The sequence below is a fragment of the Falco peregrinus genome, chromosome 7 (assembly GCF_023634155.1).
Source record: "Falco peregrinus isolate bFalPer1 chromosome 7, bFalPer1.pri, whole genome shotgun sequence".
In the NCBI taxonomy this organism is placed as follows: domain Eukaryota; kingdom Metazoa; phylum Chordata; class Aves; order Falconiformes; family Falconidae; genus Falco; species Falco peregrinus.
The window spans coordinates 44,432,977-44,450,946 of NC_073727.1; the positions used below are offsets into that span (position 1 = coordinate 44,432,977).

The 17,970-nt window shown below is 40.9% G+C and overlaps 1 protein-coding gene across 6 annotated transcripts in view; it reads left to right on the forward strand.

Annotated features, from left to right (window-relative positions):
* Positions 1 to 17,970, forward strand: part of IPCEF1 (interaction protein for cytohesin exchange factors 1) — an 85,416-nt gene that overhangs the window by 38,562 nt on the left and 28,884 nt on the right. For 3 of the 6 annotated variants that reach the window (XM_055809746.1, XM_055809748.1, XM_055809747.1), the window contains exons 3-6: positions 5,778 to 5,814; positions 6,481 to 6,650; positions 15,272 to 15,345; positions 17,048 to 17,119. In XM_055809746.1, coding sequence (XP_055665721.1) covers positions 5,778 to 5,814; positions 6,481 to 6,650; positions 15,272 to 15,345; positions 17,048 to 17,119 — 353 coding nt within the window. The other 3 variants (XM_055809745.1, XM_027796906.2, XM_055809749.1) reach the window with 2 other exon arrangements.

A 17,970-nucleotide genomic window follows, 5' to 3' on the forward strand; every position in this document is an offset into this window, starting at 1 on the left:
GCTCTAAGGATGAAATGAAGTCTATTGTATGGGCCTGATGCCAGGGTGCCCTCACTTCCAAGTCCTACTCCTCAATGGATGAGAAAGCAGTAACTTAGTATACATGTGCTTAGTAAAGGAAAGCACAACTCTGTTGAAGATGTACTGTGGATCACAGCTGCCTTTGGTACCTTAGACTCATGCATTGTGACTCGAACTTCATGAGATAAGAAATCTGGTCTTCAGTATTATCCCAATGCCCTTGCTTTTACTTATAAAACAATTCCCCACCCCACCCCTATCCCCTGAAACAGCCCCATATACCTATGTCACCCCATTTTTTTTCTCCTGGGGAGCTTGCAGGCTGCAAGCTCCTCAGCATCTAGGCAGAACCATCCCTTGGGGCAATCCCTGACTGTTCCTGGCAGCTCCCCAGAGGGATGCTGCCCAGCTGAGTTTGGTTCCCAGAGATGATTGCTCAAGGCAATTTGGAAGGGAGACTGAACATGTAGCCCCTATGCTATATATTTGCAAATCCTTGCCATTAGGCAAGGTAAGGAGAGCCACAAGGGTGTGGGCCCAAGGAAGATCCAGCAGCTTCTAATGATTATGATCAGCTGCCCCTGACCCAGGGTGCCTGGAGTTTCTGATGCGTCTCCCTCTGATTAGGGAAGGTCAAGCACCCATTAACTGGTACTCAGGAGGGACTTAGCTAAGACCTAGGCCCACAGCACAGCCAACCACCCAGAAGTTTGTGCAGCAGGGTGTGAAGAACAAGCAAAGTAAGGGGGCCTCAGCTGAAATTGTGCTGCTGTAAGTGTTCAGCATGATGGTAACGGGGCAGTTTCCCCAACAGATGTGGGAAGCAGCTTTTTTTTTGCTAGGGCAGAGGCTTCCACACTGATTCAGTTTCAGATGGCGGACGCAGTCCTCCAAGTCTCATACTGAAGGAAGTGCCTGGGACCTCTCTCTGAGGCCAGGAGACATGACCCTCTGCCCTGCAGGAGGTGCGCCATCTTGGAGGAGCTGTTCTGGCAAGCGGAGGAGATAAAGGAGGAAGTGAGCAGGCTGTGCAGCATCAGAGAAAATCGAAGTGAGATAAATAGGGTCTTCTCTGAGGGCCTCGGTCCCCACCTGCAATGGAGAAACAAGCAGTGTCTAACCCCACTATCAAAGTAAGCAAAACCTGTGGAGAAGAGGGATGGAAGGTGATGACTGCTAGTACCAAGATAAAGGCTCTTACCCCACCTAAGAACTTGCAACTGCGAAGCAGGTTGAGGTTGACTGCCCTCAAAATTGAAAAGGAGCCAGATGGACCTATTAGTGAAGGACCTGGTTCACCTAACTATAAACCATGCAAGGCTACTAGGAAAAAATGGTGAGTCGTTGCAATGGCTGACTCCCTGCTGTGGGGGACAGAGGCACCTATCTGTAGGCCTGACCAGCCATATAGAGAGGTTTGCTGCCTGGCAAGGGCCAGGATCCAGGATGTTGAGAGGGACTGTCAAAGCTTGTCCAGCCCTCTGACTTCTACCTCCACTGTTATTTCATGTGAGCACAAATGATAGCGCCAGGGGTAATTGTCAGTATATGTTGGGAACTGCCTAGCTGGAAAACAGCATTGCAGAAAAGGGGCCTAGGAGTTTTGGTGGACATCAAGTTGAACATGAGCTAGCAGTGTGTCCTGGTGACCAAGAAGGCCACTGGTATCCTGGGGTGTATTAGGAGGAGCATGGCCAGAAGGTCAAGGGAGGTTGTCCTCCCCCTCTACTCTGCCCTGGTGAGGCCACATCTGGAGCGCTGTGTCCAGTTCTGGGCTCCCCAGTGGAAGAGAGACAGGGAACTATTGGAGATGGACCAGCAGAGGGCTATGAAGATGATGAGGGGACCAGAGCATCTCCCTTGTGAGGAAAGGCTGAGAGAACTGGGCCTGTTTAGCCTGGAGAGGAGAAGACTGAGAGGGGATCTTATCGATGCCTACAAATACCTTCAGGGTGAGGCCAGGCCCTGTTCAGTGGTGCCAGTGACAGGACAAGGGGCAACGGTCACAAACTGCAACACAGGCAGCTCCATCTGAATATGAGGGAAAACTTCTCTGCTTTGAGGGTGACAGAGCACAGGAACAGGCTGCCCAGAGAGTCTGTGGAGTCTCCTTCTCTGGAGACTTTCAAAACCTGCCTGGATGCAACTCTGCAACCTGCTGTAGGTGAACCTGCTTTAGCACGGGGTTAGACTACATGATCTCCAGAGGTGCCTTCCAACCATGACTATTCTGTGACCTCCAGAAGTCCCTTCCAATCTTAATCATACTGTGATTCTGTAAAAAAAAAAAAGGATTTCTAAACTGACAGAAGTCTCTCATTGAAGCTGTCATTTTGGTGGAGCCTGTCTGGTGTGGAAGTGGCTGTGGACAATGCTCGGTTGTACAGCTCCCCTTGCAACTGCCTCATGGGGGTATTTGCCAAATGTAGCAGTAATGGATAGAAATCTTGAAGCCTGTATTGTCCTGCAGGATCACCATCCCATCCTGTTCAGCCCTCAGTGAACCAAAACCTACCAAAAAAGATTAAAACCTACACTGTATTTCCAGCCTTTCACAGAAAGGATGGCCCTCCTAAAGGTGCAAGTAACTGTAATGTTTTGCATTATTTTTGAGCTTTCTGAGGATATTGCTCTCAGTTTTTCCCTGGTAATAATGACAGCTAGAAAACAGATCTGATTTTTTTGTTTGTTGGTTTTTTTTTTTTCAGTTGAACCTGTGACAAATGAAATAAATCATTTGCCATCAGGCAATTAAGCTTTGCAGGGAAACATCCAATATTGTCAGAAGCACAGTAAAATCATGACATTTGGTTCAGTTTCAGCTTGTTCTGGTGACTATGCTTGGTAGTTACAGTACATTTACATCTAAACTGTTGCTACACCCCTGGTCAGTAATGTTGGTTTTTGCTTTAATAACTCTGCCTTTCAGTTTCCTCTTTGTTCTGCACTGGTGTTAGCGTCTCTCAGGAGTGAAACTTAAAAGTGTCGCTTAATCAGTGTTCACCCAGGTTCACTGAAATGAAAGATGTTGGCTCTCATAAGCCCGTTTTCAGAGGAGGAGACTTGACTTCTTGAGCAAAGATTTGCCACTGGAGACTTGCTAATGTGTTCTGTTCTCATGGAAAACTGAATTAAAATTCTGCTGGTCAGGCATTTTGGAATTTCGTGATAGATTCATTTAAATACAGTTTTTCTCCCATTTTAAAATGGAAACAGTTTTACTGAAAACTGTTTATTTCATAAAGTATCTGTCTGAATCTAACAACTGGTGCTTTGGAGAAAGAGGCTGCTTTTGTTCATAAATCAAAAAATTTGGGAAAGCAATTTTGTGAATAACACTGGATTTCATTGCTGCAGTCTGGGATTAGAAGTTTCTCTTGTGCAGAGCAAAATAGATTTTTTTTTTAATAAGATGATACTGGGCTTCTGAACAGCACTAAAAAACATTTTAAAGTTGCTGAATTCCAGATTTGGGATTAATTTGTTGAAAATTTACTTCAGCTTTCAGGAATACTGGGAAAGACAACCAGAAATAGATCTTAATTCACAAAATGACACTCAGCAATGATTTCATTACAGATTTTTCACTGATTTTATCCAGGCAAACTAAATGCAGTGCTGGCTGGGGAAACTGCCCTTCCTTTCTCCATCAATTACCCAACTTTTGCCACAAAATACGAAGAGATGAGGATTCATCATCCCTGTCAACTTGGGACAGGATACCATCATTGCTGCTGAATTAATAAATACACACTTGTAAATTCTTTTTGCTACCCCAATATCTTATTAGGTAATCAGTTTTTAACTCAGTCTGTATATAAAGTGGGCCCTAAAGATGGTATGTAATATGTACATTAACCCTTTCTTGGCAGATGAGCCACAGACCATGTTGTTGTACTTTAGGTCATCAATAAGGTTAGTGGAAAGATCTACTTCCTCAGTTGTTTAGAGAGCCACATCCTGTCTCAGTATTGCTTTTGTACAACTTTATGTTGCTTAAAGGTGAAACGGCCCTACCATAGTATCATAGCAAAGATGTGATGTTGACCCACTATATAATTTTTATGCAAGGAGAGCTGATTCATATTTGTTTTTCTCATTATTGTTTTGGGTAGCTCTAAAGGAAAATAATTAATGTGACTGTGTGACCCATTGATTCACCGAGGCCATATATTATTTCCATGTGTCATTAATAGGGCATTACCTTCTTTGGAACAAAGACACAAGGGGTGGCCTGTACAGGATGGGAAAATAGTGAAGCCTCACTGATGTGTTTTCTTATTGCTTTTCTTTGTCTGTTGTCATGGAGAATACTCTGAGAGAGATAGTGGTAGAATTAAAAAAAAAAAAAAAAAAAAGAAAAAAGAATACATGATGATTAAGCAGGAGTATGGGATTATTCATTCCTGGTAAAGCCTCCCACACGTGTGTTGTTCAGGTCATCTCAAATAGGCATCAGATAAGCACACGACTGTCATACACGGTTCTGTAGTCTGTGATACATGATGCAAAGATCATTGGTTACAGAAAGTTCTAGCTCTTGCAAATACTGGTGGTAGTGGTCTCTACTGTTTCCAGATGATATAGCTTTACTCACCTATAATTCCCCTGTGAAAAGAGCCATCAAATCCTTCAAGAATATTATGAAATGGGTGGTTGTTTTCCTGAAAAGCCAGCTGGCTAGGCAGAGGGGTTGCATTAGGGATGTTCATAGCGTAGCTCTGCAGCGGATCAGGTAGCTACCGGCTTTGCATAGCAACATTGTGGCCAGCATAATAAATCATACATCACCTTATCCAGCATTTGTCATTTGGAAGCTTCAAAACCTTCCTAAAAATAGAAAAAAGGTGAATGTTTTTGTTCCCATGCTAGAGGTGGAAAGGTTGAGGCAAAGAGGAGTCAAGTGCTTTGTCCACAATCATATGACCAAACCAGCCTGACTGCGGAGAATTTACTTCAAAAGCCAGACCTTACATTTCTAATGATGTCTTTTTTGGTCCATAGTTTTCTGGTTTAGTTTCATTTTCTATGTGTTTGTGTGGGATGAAACATATAGACTGCAAAGGAGTAAATATAATTCATTTGTGTTATTTTTGCAGTGATTAAAACTTTCATATATGGAATGGCAAACTTATAGCATGTTTATGTTTTATGGTTTGGATAATCTGTCAGGTTCACGTGAATTTATTTTTTTTTTTAATTTTGTAAAAGAAAAGTTATGAAACTCTTACAGGGGGAAATACATTCTGTGCACTAAATAAAAAACCAGGAGTGGAAAATCCAATTTTTTTCTTTTTTTGGATTTCTTAGAATGAGCTAAACATCAAGCAGACACCTGGCATGTATTTTAAATCTCCCCATATTTATAAATCCCTCTTGTGGATCATAATAAAGCATTAAAATGCTGGACTCCTAACTTCTATTTTTTTAACTTCTAAACACAGAATACAATTCAGGCAAACATAGCAAAGTCGAAGCTGCCTGTGGGTGTGAAACAGGAAGCACTAGTAGATAGACACATGTATAATAGTTACGCTTGCTCTTGCTCAACTAGATATACATCAATTTTAATTAACACGTTTTATGCTTCAGCTGCTAACATCCCTTCAGCAGTGAGTGGGTTATGTGTTTCCATCCTGCATATACCACCAGCATCACCACCACGTCCTTCTCTAGCTTCCCCCTCCCCTTTCTACACAAATGTTGCAACACAATCTGAAATTTCCTCTTTTCTTTCCTTCCTGCATTTCTTACAGGTTCCCTTGCGTCAGAAGGCAAAAAAGAAAAGTCAAGGTAATGAGAGATTGTTTTTTCTTTTCTATCCTGGGTTCCTCTTTTGTTATTTTCTTAGTATGTCTTATTCTTGGGAGAGTGAGGATTTTATACTGCTACTCAGCTGGTAGAAGGCTGCTTTTTAACTCCACTGATTCTTGCACCGATTCTGAGAAAAATGACAACAGGCTGTTCCTTTGGACTAAATCCTTGCGGTATGTTAGTTGAAACAAAGCTGGAAATCAGTAAGGTAGATTCAGCTGCCTGCACTTACACACACACACACACTAGCGGTTTTCATGTACTTGGCGTAATAGTTTTCTCTAGCTGACTTAAATAGATGTATTCTTTTCAGTGCAGCTGTGAGAAGGGAAATATATGCATGCTTCTTTTAAAAAGATCAAAGGATATGTTTTTAATTTACAAAATCTCCTGTATGGTTATCTTAGCTTTAATTAGCATCTGCATTATCTATAGCTTAATATTTTGTTTCTCCACATCACAATGCCTTTTGAATGTGTGTTACTGTCACAGCCATTATAAAACTGAACGACTTCTAAGTATATTTTAAGATACGCTCGGCTGACTCGCTGAAATTGCTAAGTAAGGTTGATATCTTTAATTGCCAGCTACATCTTTCCTGGTAATGACTTTTAAACAAACACCACTGTATTTTTAATGGCACAGGGTTCTTTATAATGAGCCGACGGAGGATATCGTGTAAAGAGCTGGGGCAAGCTGATTGCCAAGGATGGCTCTACAAAAAGAAAGAAAAAGGAGCTTTCATTGGCAACAAATGGAAAAAGTTCTGGTGTGTGCTCAAGGAGTCATCGCTGTATTGGTACAGCAGTCAGCTGGTGAGTACGGCGTCTGTCCGGCTCTGGACAAAAAATGTGTGCTGGGATCAAAAGAAGGGAAGCTGGGGTCACAATTTAGATGCATCCTGGAGATGTACAAATGTGCATTTCTCAGCTCTGACATTTCTTGTAATCTGGGAAGTGTCTATGTGAATGTGAAACAAGCAGAATGTTTTTTCTATTTCAGCAAGTACTTGTGAAATGTTAACTTGCTGTCTGTTCTGCACTTTAAAGAGCTGCTCTTTGCAGGCACTGGAAGCATTTGAATTTGAGAAAGGTTTTCCTGGGCTGGGTAGTTTGCAGATGCCCAAAACAGGAACACTTCTTCACTTCTAGTTTAATTTTCAGAAGTCTCTTTTCTGCTTCTCTTTCTATCCCCTTCCACACTGAGATTAATCTGTTTGTTTGTTTTCTTGTTATTTTTCCTGCTCCCCCCCACCTCCCCAGTTTGCACTGGGGTAGGGTTGCAGATACAAGCACTGTCAGCTGGTGATGTTTCTACTCCTGGTCTTGCTGGTGTCTCATCCACAGAATTGTTATTTAAGGTTCTCTTGTTCTTGCTGATGTTTAGCTTCCTGCTCTGACGAGTTGATGCTAAAAGTCAAATCTGCAGGAGGACACAGTGTTTTGAAGTCAAGGTCCAGCTTTCTGTTCAGGGGATGAGCTTTCCTCAGGACAGCTGGAATAGCATTTCTCTTTCTGCTGATCCAGCTCGAGTAGTCTACTCCACTTACAGTGCAAGCGGGAAATAGTCTGAGATAAAGAGCAGCAGGCCTTGAATTCCTGTAATGAGTTGAAGAAACTAGGAATTAAAAGTTGAAAAGGGGTGGGGAAGGCATAATTAGCAATCCAGAGTAACCCTTTTAAGGAAAGGTTATGGCTGAGTGCAAAGAAGCAGTGGGTCCTAGAGGACAGCTGGCTTTACTCCAGGCTGTTTGCTACAGCTCGGCTTGATGGGGCAGAAAGGGTGTCTTGCCTGTCCTAGGAAGATTCAGACATAATTATTCTCTTTGCTTTGCTCTCTTGCACTGCTACCTTGAAAAAAGCTCCTATCATGTTCAGATGATGGACTGACAGAGACCAGAATTGGGGCATGCAGAGGACTGGGGAGTGCCAGCAGCAACATAGGTTGGAATTCAGCAGCTTCAGTGTAGAATTGTGGATGGGCATCAGGTTCCCTAAATGCAAATGGGCTGCTCTGGAAATCAGCATGTCCCAAGCCCAGAAAAGGATGAAGGTTAAGAAATCCTTATTAATCCTTAGAGCAGTTAAAGAAATTAAATCCAGTCTGGATTGTTTCCACTTGCTCATTTCTATTGCAGTAATTCCTCACTAAAATCTTGCTTACTTTCAGGGAACAAATGAAATAGTTAAAACCATAATAAAAATCCTATTACTTTAAATAAAACTTTACTCATGTAAAGAGTATTTCACATTCTCCTTTTAGTTGTGAGTACAGTGGTGGGGTTTTTGTAAGAATAAAAACTTTGACTGGCATTTAAAGATGGTATTAGCTATTCTTTTTTTGACGAAAAGTGAAAACAATACTGCTGGTCTTGGGCTGTTGTTTTTTGTGGTGTTGTGGTTGTCTGATTTAGCTTCCTTTCAAGAAAGGAACCTTCAAGCAGTCAAGTCAAATACATGCATGAGAGAAGGAGAAAGAAAAGAAATAGGAAAAGTAGAAAAGAACAACAGGGCTTTGTTTTCCAACGGTTACAATATCTCTGCTTGAAAGACGTGGCCTGACAGATATACTCAGCAGCAGCATTAATACCCTGCAAACCCCTTATTAGCACTGGCTGCTCTAAATCACTGCTTGCAGTAGTACTTCTGGCCAAGCAATGTTAAGAAAGGTGAGCCGGCTGGCTGATGTGCCCTTTAGACATGGGCAATGTCAGAAAGGAATTATTCTGAGGAGCAGTCAAGCTGGGAGGAAATAAAACAAGGCAAAACTAGTCAAAGTTTGCCTTCTGTGAAGAGAATGGTAGTGGGGGAAGAGGTGAAAAGTCCTCTACCTCCTTTAGTTGTTGTGACCTGGCTAAATTCTGCTCTTGGCATCCAGAGAAACCATAGTCATGCTGATCCAGTGCTACTAGACAGCATTCATCAGTCGGGTAAACTCATCCTTTTAGTCCATGCCTGCTTTTCTGGCTGTCACTGACTGCCCCAAAATGAACAAGGCTGAAGAACGGGTGGCACCCTCATTCCGATTTATTTCATATGCTCTAAAGAGTTCATATGGCTTCAAAATACTGTTGGCTGATGTGACCTCTGACTTCTCACCTATCACAGTTCTTGCAAACTTGTTAGCTGATAGCACCTCTTTGCTTTCAACTTCTGCTGACACACATGCTATTTTACATTAAAAACTTGAGGTTTCTTTGGACAACTTAAAGTGCAACCTCTGCATAACTGTAGATTCAGACAACATTTGTAATGTCAGTAACAATGGGGTGTGGGAAGGAAAGGTGTCTTTTGCTAAGATTTGCTTACTTAAATTGATGAGACCAGGGCCTTGCTCAGTGTCATATCTAAGATTAATTAGACCTGTTGTATTTTCACAGATATTTTCACTTTTAGATTAATGAAACAGAAATAACGGTGACATACTCGCTTGCTTGATATTTCTTTTTACTATCTGCCTAGCTTTAATATTGTCTGCATTTCCACTGCCTTCAATGGAGTTAATCCTCAGTCCCAATGGGGCATCCAAGATGACAAACTTTAATTCATAGCTGTGTTGAAAAAGAGGAGCCCTGTCCTCACATGGCTGAGACTTCCCATGACAGACCCTCTTATAGAAGCTGAAGTGAAAGGTGGTGGCGGAGGAGCAGGGTTGAGGTTGAAGGAACCAGGGCACACTGGCTGCCTCTAGCTCTGTCTGACCAGTTTTGTTCTTGTGAGAAATGAGTGTGTTTTGTTTGTGGCTGTGTGGAAACTGCAGTCAACCAGACATTGGCAACTGTAGCATAGCAACAGGGTGCTGGACCTTTTTTTCTAATGGAGATGGAGAAAATAGAGTGTGGGTGGAATTTGTATGGGAATGTGCTTTGTCCCGGATTTGGGTAGGTAACCTCAGCTAACATCATGTTCTTGGCAAAGTCTGTCTTCAGGCACCTCAGAAGCTCTGGATGTTTCTATTGCTCTGATTTAATTTACCTTCAGGCCACTCTGGTACTGCATCTTACACATGAGGCAGATTGGAGAAGGCAATGTCACTCTGTGTGACATTTGCAGGTGGTATTTCCTTCAATTTAACATAAAACACATTGTGAAAACCACAGCTCAAAAGAGGAAAAAATAGTAAAACGCTGAGAAGGGTCAGCGATAGCAGATCAAACACCCCAAGAGTCAAGCTTCTCCTTGACTGCAAGCAAATCAGACCACACAGGCAAATCCAAATTAATTTTTGACCAGCTACTGAGGTACTGTGAGTGGCAAAGTCAGGGCCCTGGTGGTCTCAGCAGACTTGGGTAGACTGCCCTGAAACATCTTCCCACATAGGCTTGCTCTTTCTGTAAAGCGTGGGTACCAATGAGGCAGGTAAACCTGTCTGCAGCATATACGTGGCCCCAGTCTGGGGAGGGGAAGATGTCTGGGCAAGGAAGAAACACAGAAGGTCTGGTTTTGCAGTGGAAACAGAAAATATCAGAAAATGGATCTGATCAGTCGGACTTCTTGGGTGCATTCAGGAACACCAGACTTCTTGGACAACTGCTTTTCGTTAACATTTGGTTCCCCCTTTCGAGTACTGCTCTCTGTAGGCAGCTGCCCTAAAGAAAATTATTTAAAAAGGATAGTGTGTGACCCTTTCTGTTCCTTAAACAGTTTAGTTCTCATACTGAAACCCCAGAGGGATCAGTATTCTTGCATAGGAAGAGGGGTGGTGGGGATGATCTTCATGTGTAATCCCAGGCTCCTGGCTCCTTGTGACCATGTTGGATCGTGTTGACTGGAAAGGGACATAAATGCCTCTGTCTTGTGGCCTTTAGGGTAGCTCAGCTAGTTTTCCAAGTAGAGTTGAAATACAGTTTTGCAGGATGTGTTAACGATGGTTGTCATGGGGATTCAGCTGAAAAGAAATATAAATATAAAATCAAAGGGTTGCAGGCTGTGATCTACTGTCACTATTTATCTTTGGGGTTTTTTTTGCCTGTCTGCTGGATTTAAATTGGTCCTCACTCTAACAGCTTTGCCAGGAGATGTATAATTGCAGTCTTTTAAAACAGAAGTCTTTTACCTTTAAGTTATAGCAGCTGCTTACGTGGATGATGAAAAGTCATTGATGTCAACTGATTGTGCTGAAGGGTTTGGGGACCTCTGGTTCAATATCTTACACAAATTATTCACAGCTCTATAGGTTGTCTCACTGGTGTACTTGGCAGAGACAAAAATGACTTAAAAGGCTGAGGACTGACCTGCTCCTCCAACACAGGGTCTTCTGGGGGCAGCACTGAAACACTTTGAAGCCGTGAGGAGTACCCTGAATCGCAGATTGGAGCTGTTCCACAATAACTAGTTACTTCCCCTTTACAGCACTGTTTTTAAAACTCTTTCTGCACCATTACATTCACTTTAAATATTGAAAAAAAGCCTAGTAACTGATTTACTAAATCTCCTAAAGCCACAACATTTAGGCAATGTATTGAGGCAAGCTAAAAAGGACATCAGTCTCTTTCATTGGATGAATGCATTATGTTTCATAAATATATTTAATTTTTTTTGAGTGAAAAGCTTTTTCTGTGAAAAAGTAGTTACTTTCTTTTTGCCCCAAGCATTTGCAGAGACAGTTGTTGCTATTGAAATTATTTTCCTACAACTGGGCATAGCAAAATGCACGGATTTATATGTTAGGCTAGCCTGCATAAAACCCACAAGACATAAAAGCTTATTATTTTAAACATCCTGACTAGATAGGAAACAGGTCAAGGTTCTTTTAATCTGAGCTTTTTAGGGCTATTTTACAGCATTGCAATAAAATCTGAAGGAATTTTGAGTGGAATGTGTGAGTTATAGCGTGCTTAAAGCTACATTAAAGGTAACATTTTTGAGAAAATAAAATATTTAGGACTTCCATACACTTTTAATGTTTGAAAATGCCATTTTTATTCCAAGAATGACCAACAAGATGACTTCCACATGTTCTACCCCTAGTGTTTATTTGGAATTTTATTTGGTGATTGTAATAACTCTCATAAGGTTTTATTGTTATGATTTGTTTTCCTTTTTTTTCTGATAATTATGGAACTACATACCCATCAGACTCCTGTTTTCTGTTATATAGATAGCACATTTGAGATGTTACCAATAGTGCACTAAAAAAAAAATAAATTCATACTGTTATCCTCTTTCACTCATACATAAAATGAAACATTAAAATTTCCTTATAAATGCACAAATGTGAAATCGCAGACAGAATTAATATAAAATCTGAATGCATCGAGAAAGAATCCATATGAGAGAACATAATCTTTTACCAACTGGAACATGCCAAATACTGCATAAGAAGTCTGGGGATTTCTCTGTTGTAAAACTGGTGAATGTAAATTACTGAAATCAAAGCCTACAGATCTATTTTCATTGGCAATTTACAGAGTACTCCTCGAACTTACATACTCATTGGATATGTCAGTGGTTCAAGACCAAGTTCTACCTCCGTATGGGTGAGAGCACCTCAGGTGAATGTCCCCACACTGGCTTAAAGGGTCCTGATAATTCACTAGTCTCAGTACAGAACCCAAATGTTCAAATATTTGTATACATTGACTGTTGAGACAGTGACCTATCTAATGCCATTGCATGGGCTTATTCCATGAGTGCTTGTGCAGCACCCTGCACAATTTATAGGATGCATTCTAGACCAATGGCTCCTGCACCAACAGATAAAACTGGCTGAGCTGTGATTGCATTCATAGCATGTAAGGCCAACCCGCCCCAGACCTTGGTCACCCACTCACCCACCTGGTATCTTACCTAGCTCAGGCCATGGAGTTATTGGTGTGTGGCTGAGAAGGGGGACCTGGGTATATTCCTTCATGTAGGGTCTTCTGGATCTTTTTTTTTTTTTTTAAACTGGGTTTATTTATTCATACTGCAGAGAAACAGCTGACACTGTATATATTTCTCATCCATCAGTGTGTGTAATAATGGCTTTGATACCTCATGAACTGCTTTTTTGAGGTTGGTCTCTGGTGTTGGCTGGTCTTGGGAACCAAACAGGAATTTCAGTGTCCTTGCTGCACCTGGTCTAGTAAATGACCACTCTTTTTGGTACAGAAATGCAAGATAGTATATTCTCTAACTTTAATACAATGCAGCCAATGAGTAGAACTCCTCCTTTACTCATCCCTACTCATCTCAGTGTACCTGGTGTACTATGGATCTGGGATGGAAATGCTAGCTTAAGGTCTAATTGATTGAAATACACTTATTATTTTTTAAAAAAAAAGACTTAAAAAATCCTGTAACTTTTTTTATTTAGTTAATTATTAATTTATCTCAGTGAGTTTAGTCTCACTACATTCTAACCTATGGAATGGAAACAAAAGCTCCCCAAGCCAGGTTCTAAACAAGTTTGACAGATACAAATATAATCAGAGAAAGTTAAAAACCCACAATAGCTAATAAGCACTTTTTGGTACAAATGAAGCCATGTTGCAAAATCAAAGTTTTTTTCAGCTCAGATGCTGATAAACATTTTTTCTTCTGTAATGAAGAAAATAAGAAAAAACCTCCCTTCTACTGCTGCTTTTTCCACCCCTCCACCCCCTGTCCTGGAGCAGGGAAAACTATCCATTTACTGGTGAAGATGAAAAATGTAAACTTCTCATATGAATATTTAACACATTAAAACTGCAGGAATGATGGTTATGCTGTGATTTATTATATACCAGACAACAGATATGCACAGGTGCGCAGAAGCCACCCACTGAAATATCAGTTTTGTATCCATATCACAGTTCCCAGAGATTCATACTTCCAAGCATTAAATCTCGATGAACATCTTTTTATAGTCTCTTCATATTCATGCATTGTGTGACTTGAGATGCTGTCAGTCATCTTCATTTATGCTCTGTCTTTGTAATTTTTGTGTACATTTTACCTGCTTTACGTACACGTTAGTGTATGATTTCTGAATTTTAATATGCTCAGGGATAAGAGCTGGGAGCAGCAAAAAAGTGGTTCAGGAGATAACACTGTGTTTCGGAAAGTACATTTTTTTCCGAACATTATGTGCTACAGACTTTTGTCTACATTATTGCTCCTCTTAGGAGGCTTATTGTGGCTAATCAGGTGAATGTAGATGTAGTACAGGGAGAGGTTTCAGCTGCAGGCAGCAAGAACAGGGATTTGAGGCTGACTGGTAACTCCAGTTTTGCTGGAGCTGTTTTCCGATGCAGAGTCCAGCTGACCTAGAAGAGAGATGTGAATGCTCAGCAAATCCTCTCTTATCCAGAAAGAGATGACTGCATATAATCAATGTACTGTAAATGTCTGCATGGCTTTTGTTTTGTTAACTCCTGTACCATACCTGTGAATTTCTGGGGGGAGTGGCAGCTGGGTGGCCAAATCCATCTGAGGCTGGTTTGTGGTGTTTGACAGCGCTCAGTGGTGTGGGACCATCCCCTTGCACCATTTCACCTCCTGGCATGGAAGCCTCTGCAGTACTCATGTACAGGCCCATATAAGTTATATATATATATATATATATATATGTATATGTATATGAAATGGTCCATGTTACAATTACCCAGGAAGACCCTCCTCCATCTCTACCTAGGATCATTTTGGGTCACTTTTTCACTTTTGAATTCCTGTCACTATAGACATGTCTTTTTCAAATATACGTAATCGTTATATGTGGTGCTGTTATGTATCTGTGTAACATGGACGCATGTTGTACAATGGAACAAATGCTCCCTTGAGATTGTATGTAACATCCAGACCTGACCAGAGGATATAGCTCAAACTTGTGCTCTTTTATATCATCTATCTCTTTTGAGAAGCTTCTGTTTTTAGAGCTGAGGATCAGTAGTTTCATTTTCTGTGGTCTATGCACAAAGCGTGGCTTTTCTTTGTTGAAAGGAGCTATGTGATCACTGATGGCTGAGAAGGAATTGGGTTCCTCCACCTTCCCACTGTTTTCAGGTCCTGGTTTGATCCAAACCTAAGTTTTGCACTTGACAATTTCAGACTCTGGACTAGACTTATGACTTACTCATGATCCCTGTGCAAGGATGCTCTGATACAAACGCTCCAGGGAGGGGAGGAAAGGGCATCTACCTCAGCACTCTTGTACAAGTTGAGGATCCTTCCTTCTTCAGGCACATTGATATTTGGAATTGTACAATAAATGCTATGCTCATACTCTACCACTTGCACAGACAGGGCAGCGGCTTTCTAGCATCCAGGACTTGTGCAAGTAGTATACGTATAGGAATATTTCTTGTTCCCAAATACTGCCTGAAACAGGGTGTTAATCTGTCCCCATGGTGATAAGCATATATTTTCACAGTATAAAAAACTGTCAAAAACAAGCACTTGCATGTTAAATATCATTGAGCATTGAGCCTGGTAGCTTACCAATTCGTTGATGCGGTGATTTTATTTTTTTTTTTCAGTCTGAAAAAGCAGAAGGATTTATCAGACTTCCAGACTTCAGTGTGGACCAAGCAATTGAATGCAAAAAAAAGCAGTAAGTTTATCTCTTATCCCTACTTTTGCATGATTTTTACAATGCTGCAAGGAATTAAACATCAGTAGTGTCTGACAATGAAGCTGTGAGAAGCTCTTCTGTGTTTTATAAATAATGAGATACTGAGCTACTGAAAGAAAACCATATTGTAAAAAGATTTTTGAAAATTCTCTGCCAGTTGTGCTCTGCTAAAACCACAAATAAAAAAGTAGATCAGTATGCCAAATTATTCCCCTCCCCCCTTTGTTCACTGATTATGAGTAAGTTGTAGTCTATCTCAGATACCTTCTCTTGGGTGAGGACGTCAATGGGGGTGTAAGTAACACTGCTTCCCTCCAGGTCAGGACTATTCTTTAGGCTGCTGTGGTGCAGCAGAACTTGGGCTGTATTGAAGTCTCTGGTTTATGCAGGGAATAAAAACTTCGTTTAGCAGGGTACACATTTCAACATATTCTCTCCAGAATCCATATGCAGCGCTGACTTCCAGCTGCTTCTGAATACACTTCAAAGGTTTGGAGGGGTGTTGCTGCTGTTCAAAGTTGTAAGCTTGACATGGTTTTTATTCTGTCCCTCAAGAGAAAGCCTTTGTTCTTCTGTTAAGGTCTCATGCTGCGATTAGCTGTAGGTGTTCTTGAGATTAACTGGGGGTTTGACTCCTCCAAAGAAAGGAGACAGCTATTTTGAATATGGGGAGCCCCATTTTGTTTTCTCAGAAGAAAGGTTGAGTCACATAGTACAGGACCATGAGAAAATGTTGCCCTTCACTTTTGCAGCTGTTGGCTGTTGATGACTGGGAGGGAAACACATACTCATCACTTACATGGGATAGGTTAAGTTAGGACAACTGTGAAGAGTGACCAGTGCTGCTGTGTCATCTGGGGCCCAGCCAAACAGCGTGTGCTTCCATGGGACAATCACCTACCAAGGAACAAAAAAGGGAAGCCATGCAGTCTCAGGATCGGACACTATGTTTTAGGGGAAAAAAACCCAAACTACTTTGAAAAGTCTTATGGTGAATATTCAACTAAAGCATAGACTGGGGCTGAAACCAACAGGTGAACTGTTGGAAATAGTCAAGGGACTACCTTCATTTTGCTTGTTTCAAACCTGCCACCTAGTTGCCTCTTTGATGCCTCCTAAAACTTGTCTTGGAAAAGGCAGTAAAGAGTCATTCACTATTCACCTGCTGTGTGCAGCTTGTCATTTGGTTGTATAACATGTCCCTTCCCTCAGCCATCAGTGTTCCATGCTGTGGGGTCTTAGCCTAATTAACCACTCATGGAAGCTGTTTCATACCTTGGGTCACCCCTGGTTCTTTCTCTGAACATTTTTTAGCTTTACTTTGCTTTTCAGAGCTGGGAGAAGCAAAACTGCACAGTGTTTGAGATATGGGCACACAACAGAATTATGTAATGGAATAACGGAAGTCTTTGTTTTATTCTTTATACCTTCCTTTTTAGTTCCTCTAGTTTATACCCTCTGAATAATGTATGGCTTAGGAAATGAGCTAAAAATAGACTAGAGTTCTAAGGAAAGAGCTATATGGATGGATAAACTGATCCAGATTAATATATTGGAGTGAATAAATATTTTAAATAATCCATTCAGCTATTATTTTTTCTTTCTTATGGGAACTAGTTTTCTTCATAACTCTTCTATTTTTAGTTTTCTTCATATCTCTTCTATTTTTCTTTTCTTAAAGTGCTATTAAGATCAGCCACCCACAGATCAAGACATTTTATTTTGCCGCAGAAAATGTTCTGGAAATGAACACGTAAGTAGGAGCGACTGGCCATGTTTCATCCTGTCTCACGCCTGAGAACACTTTTCCAAAACTCATTCTTTCACTGTCAAGTGGTTGTTGACAAAGTCATTTGGGGAATTACTGGGTCTGTTTTGTTTTCTGGTGACTGTATGGAAGGAAACTACTGCTATTTGTTCACTTATGACAGTTGGAATCAGAATTGTGTTCTTAGCCTGATTTTGATATTAATCTTCTACATTTGCTAGTATAAATCCCTTTCTATTAGAGAGGTGCAAAGATCTGATAACAAGTTCATCACCTTGGGAGAAGTGAGGGAAGAAAGGGAGGGAAAAGCTTAATATTGTTTTGTCCAAGAAGTGATCTAGGGCTAGAATATAACAGTGTCTGCTTTCAGAGTAGCATATCAGTTAATAAGGAGGGTTAAAGGGATAGAAAGGGCTGTTATTTAATGTAAGTAAGCAGTTACTTCAATGCCAAACTATGTTGCAGTTAACCAGTCCTCATGACAGATCATAAATCTTTCCCACAAATGTCTGTAACAATTAATTCATGCAGTTTTTAAATGCAAAAAGTAAAATGGATATGAAAAAAGTAAAATGGATATATTAGAAACCACTGAGCTTTCAGAAATAGAAATTATTTGCTATTGATCCAGTCTGGGCCTATTTATATACATCTCGTATTTTCTTTGTCTTTTTTACTCCAGATTCCAGTCTGTTCACAATGCTATTGCATTAAATGGACAAATACTGGACTCAGAGCAACACAATTTAAATGGGAAGAGAGTGCCTATGATAGTCAGGTCAGGATTTTAATTATGGCTCTGCTGGCGATATTTGTGAGTTTCTTCACAGAGCATT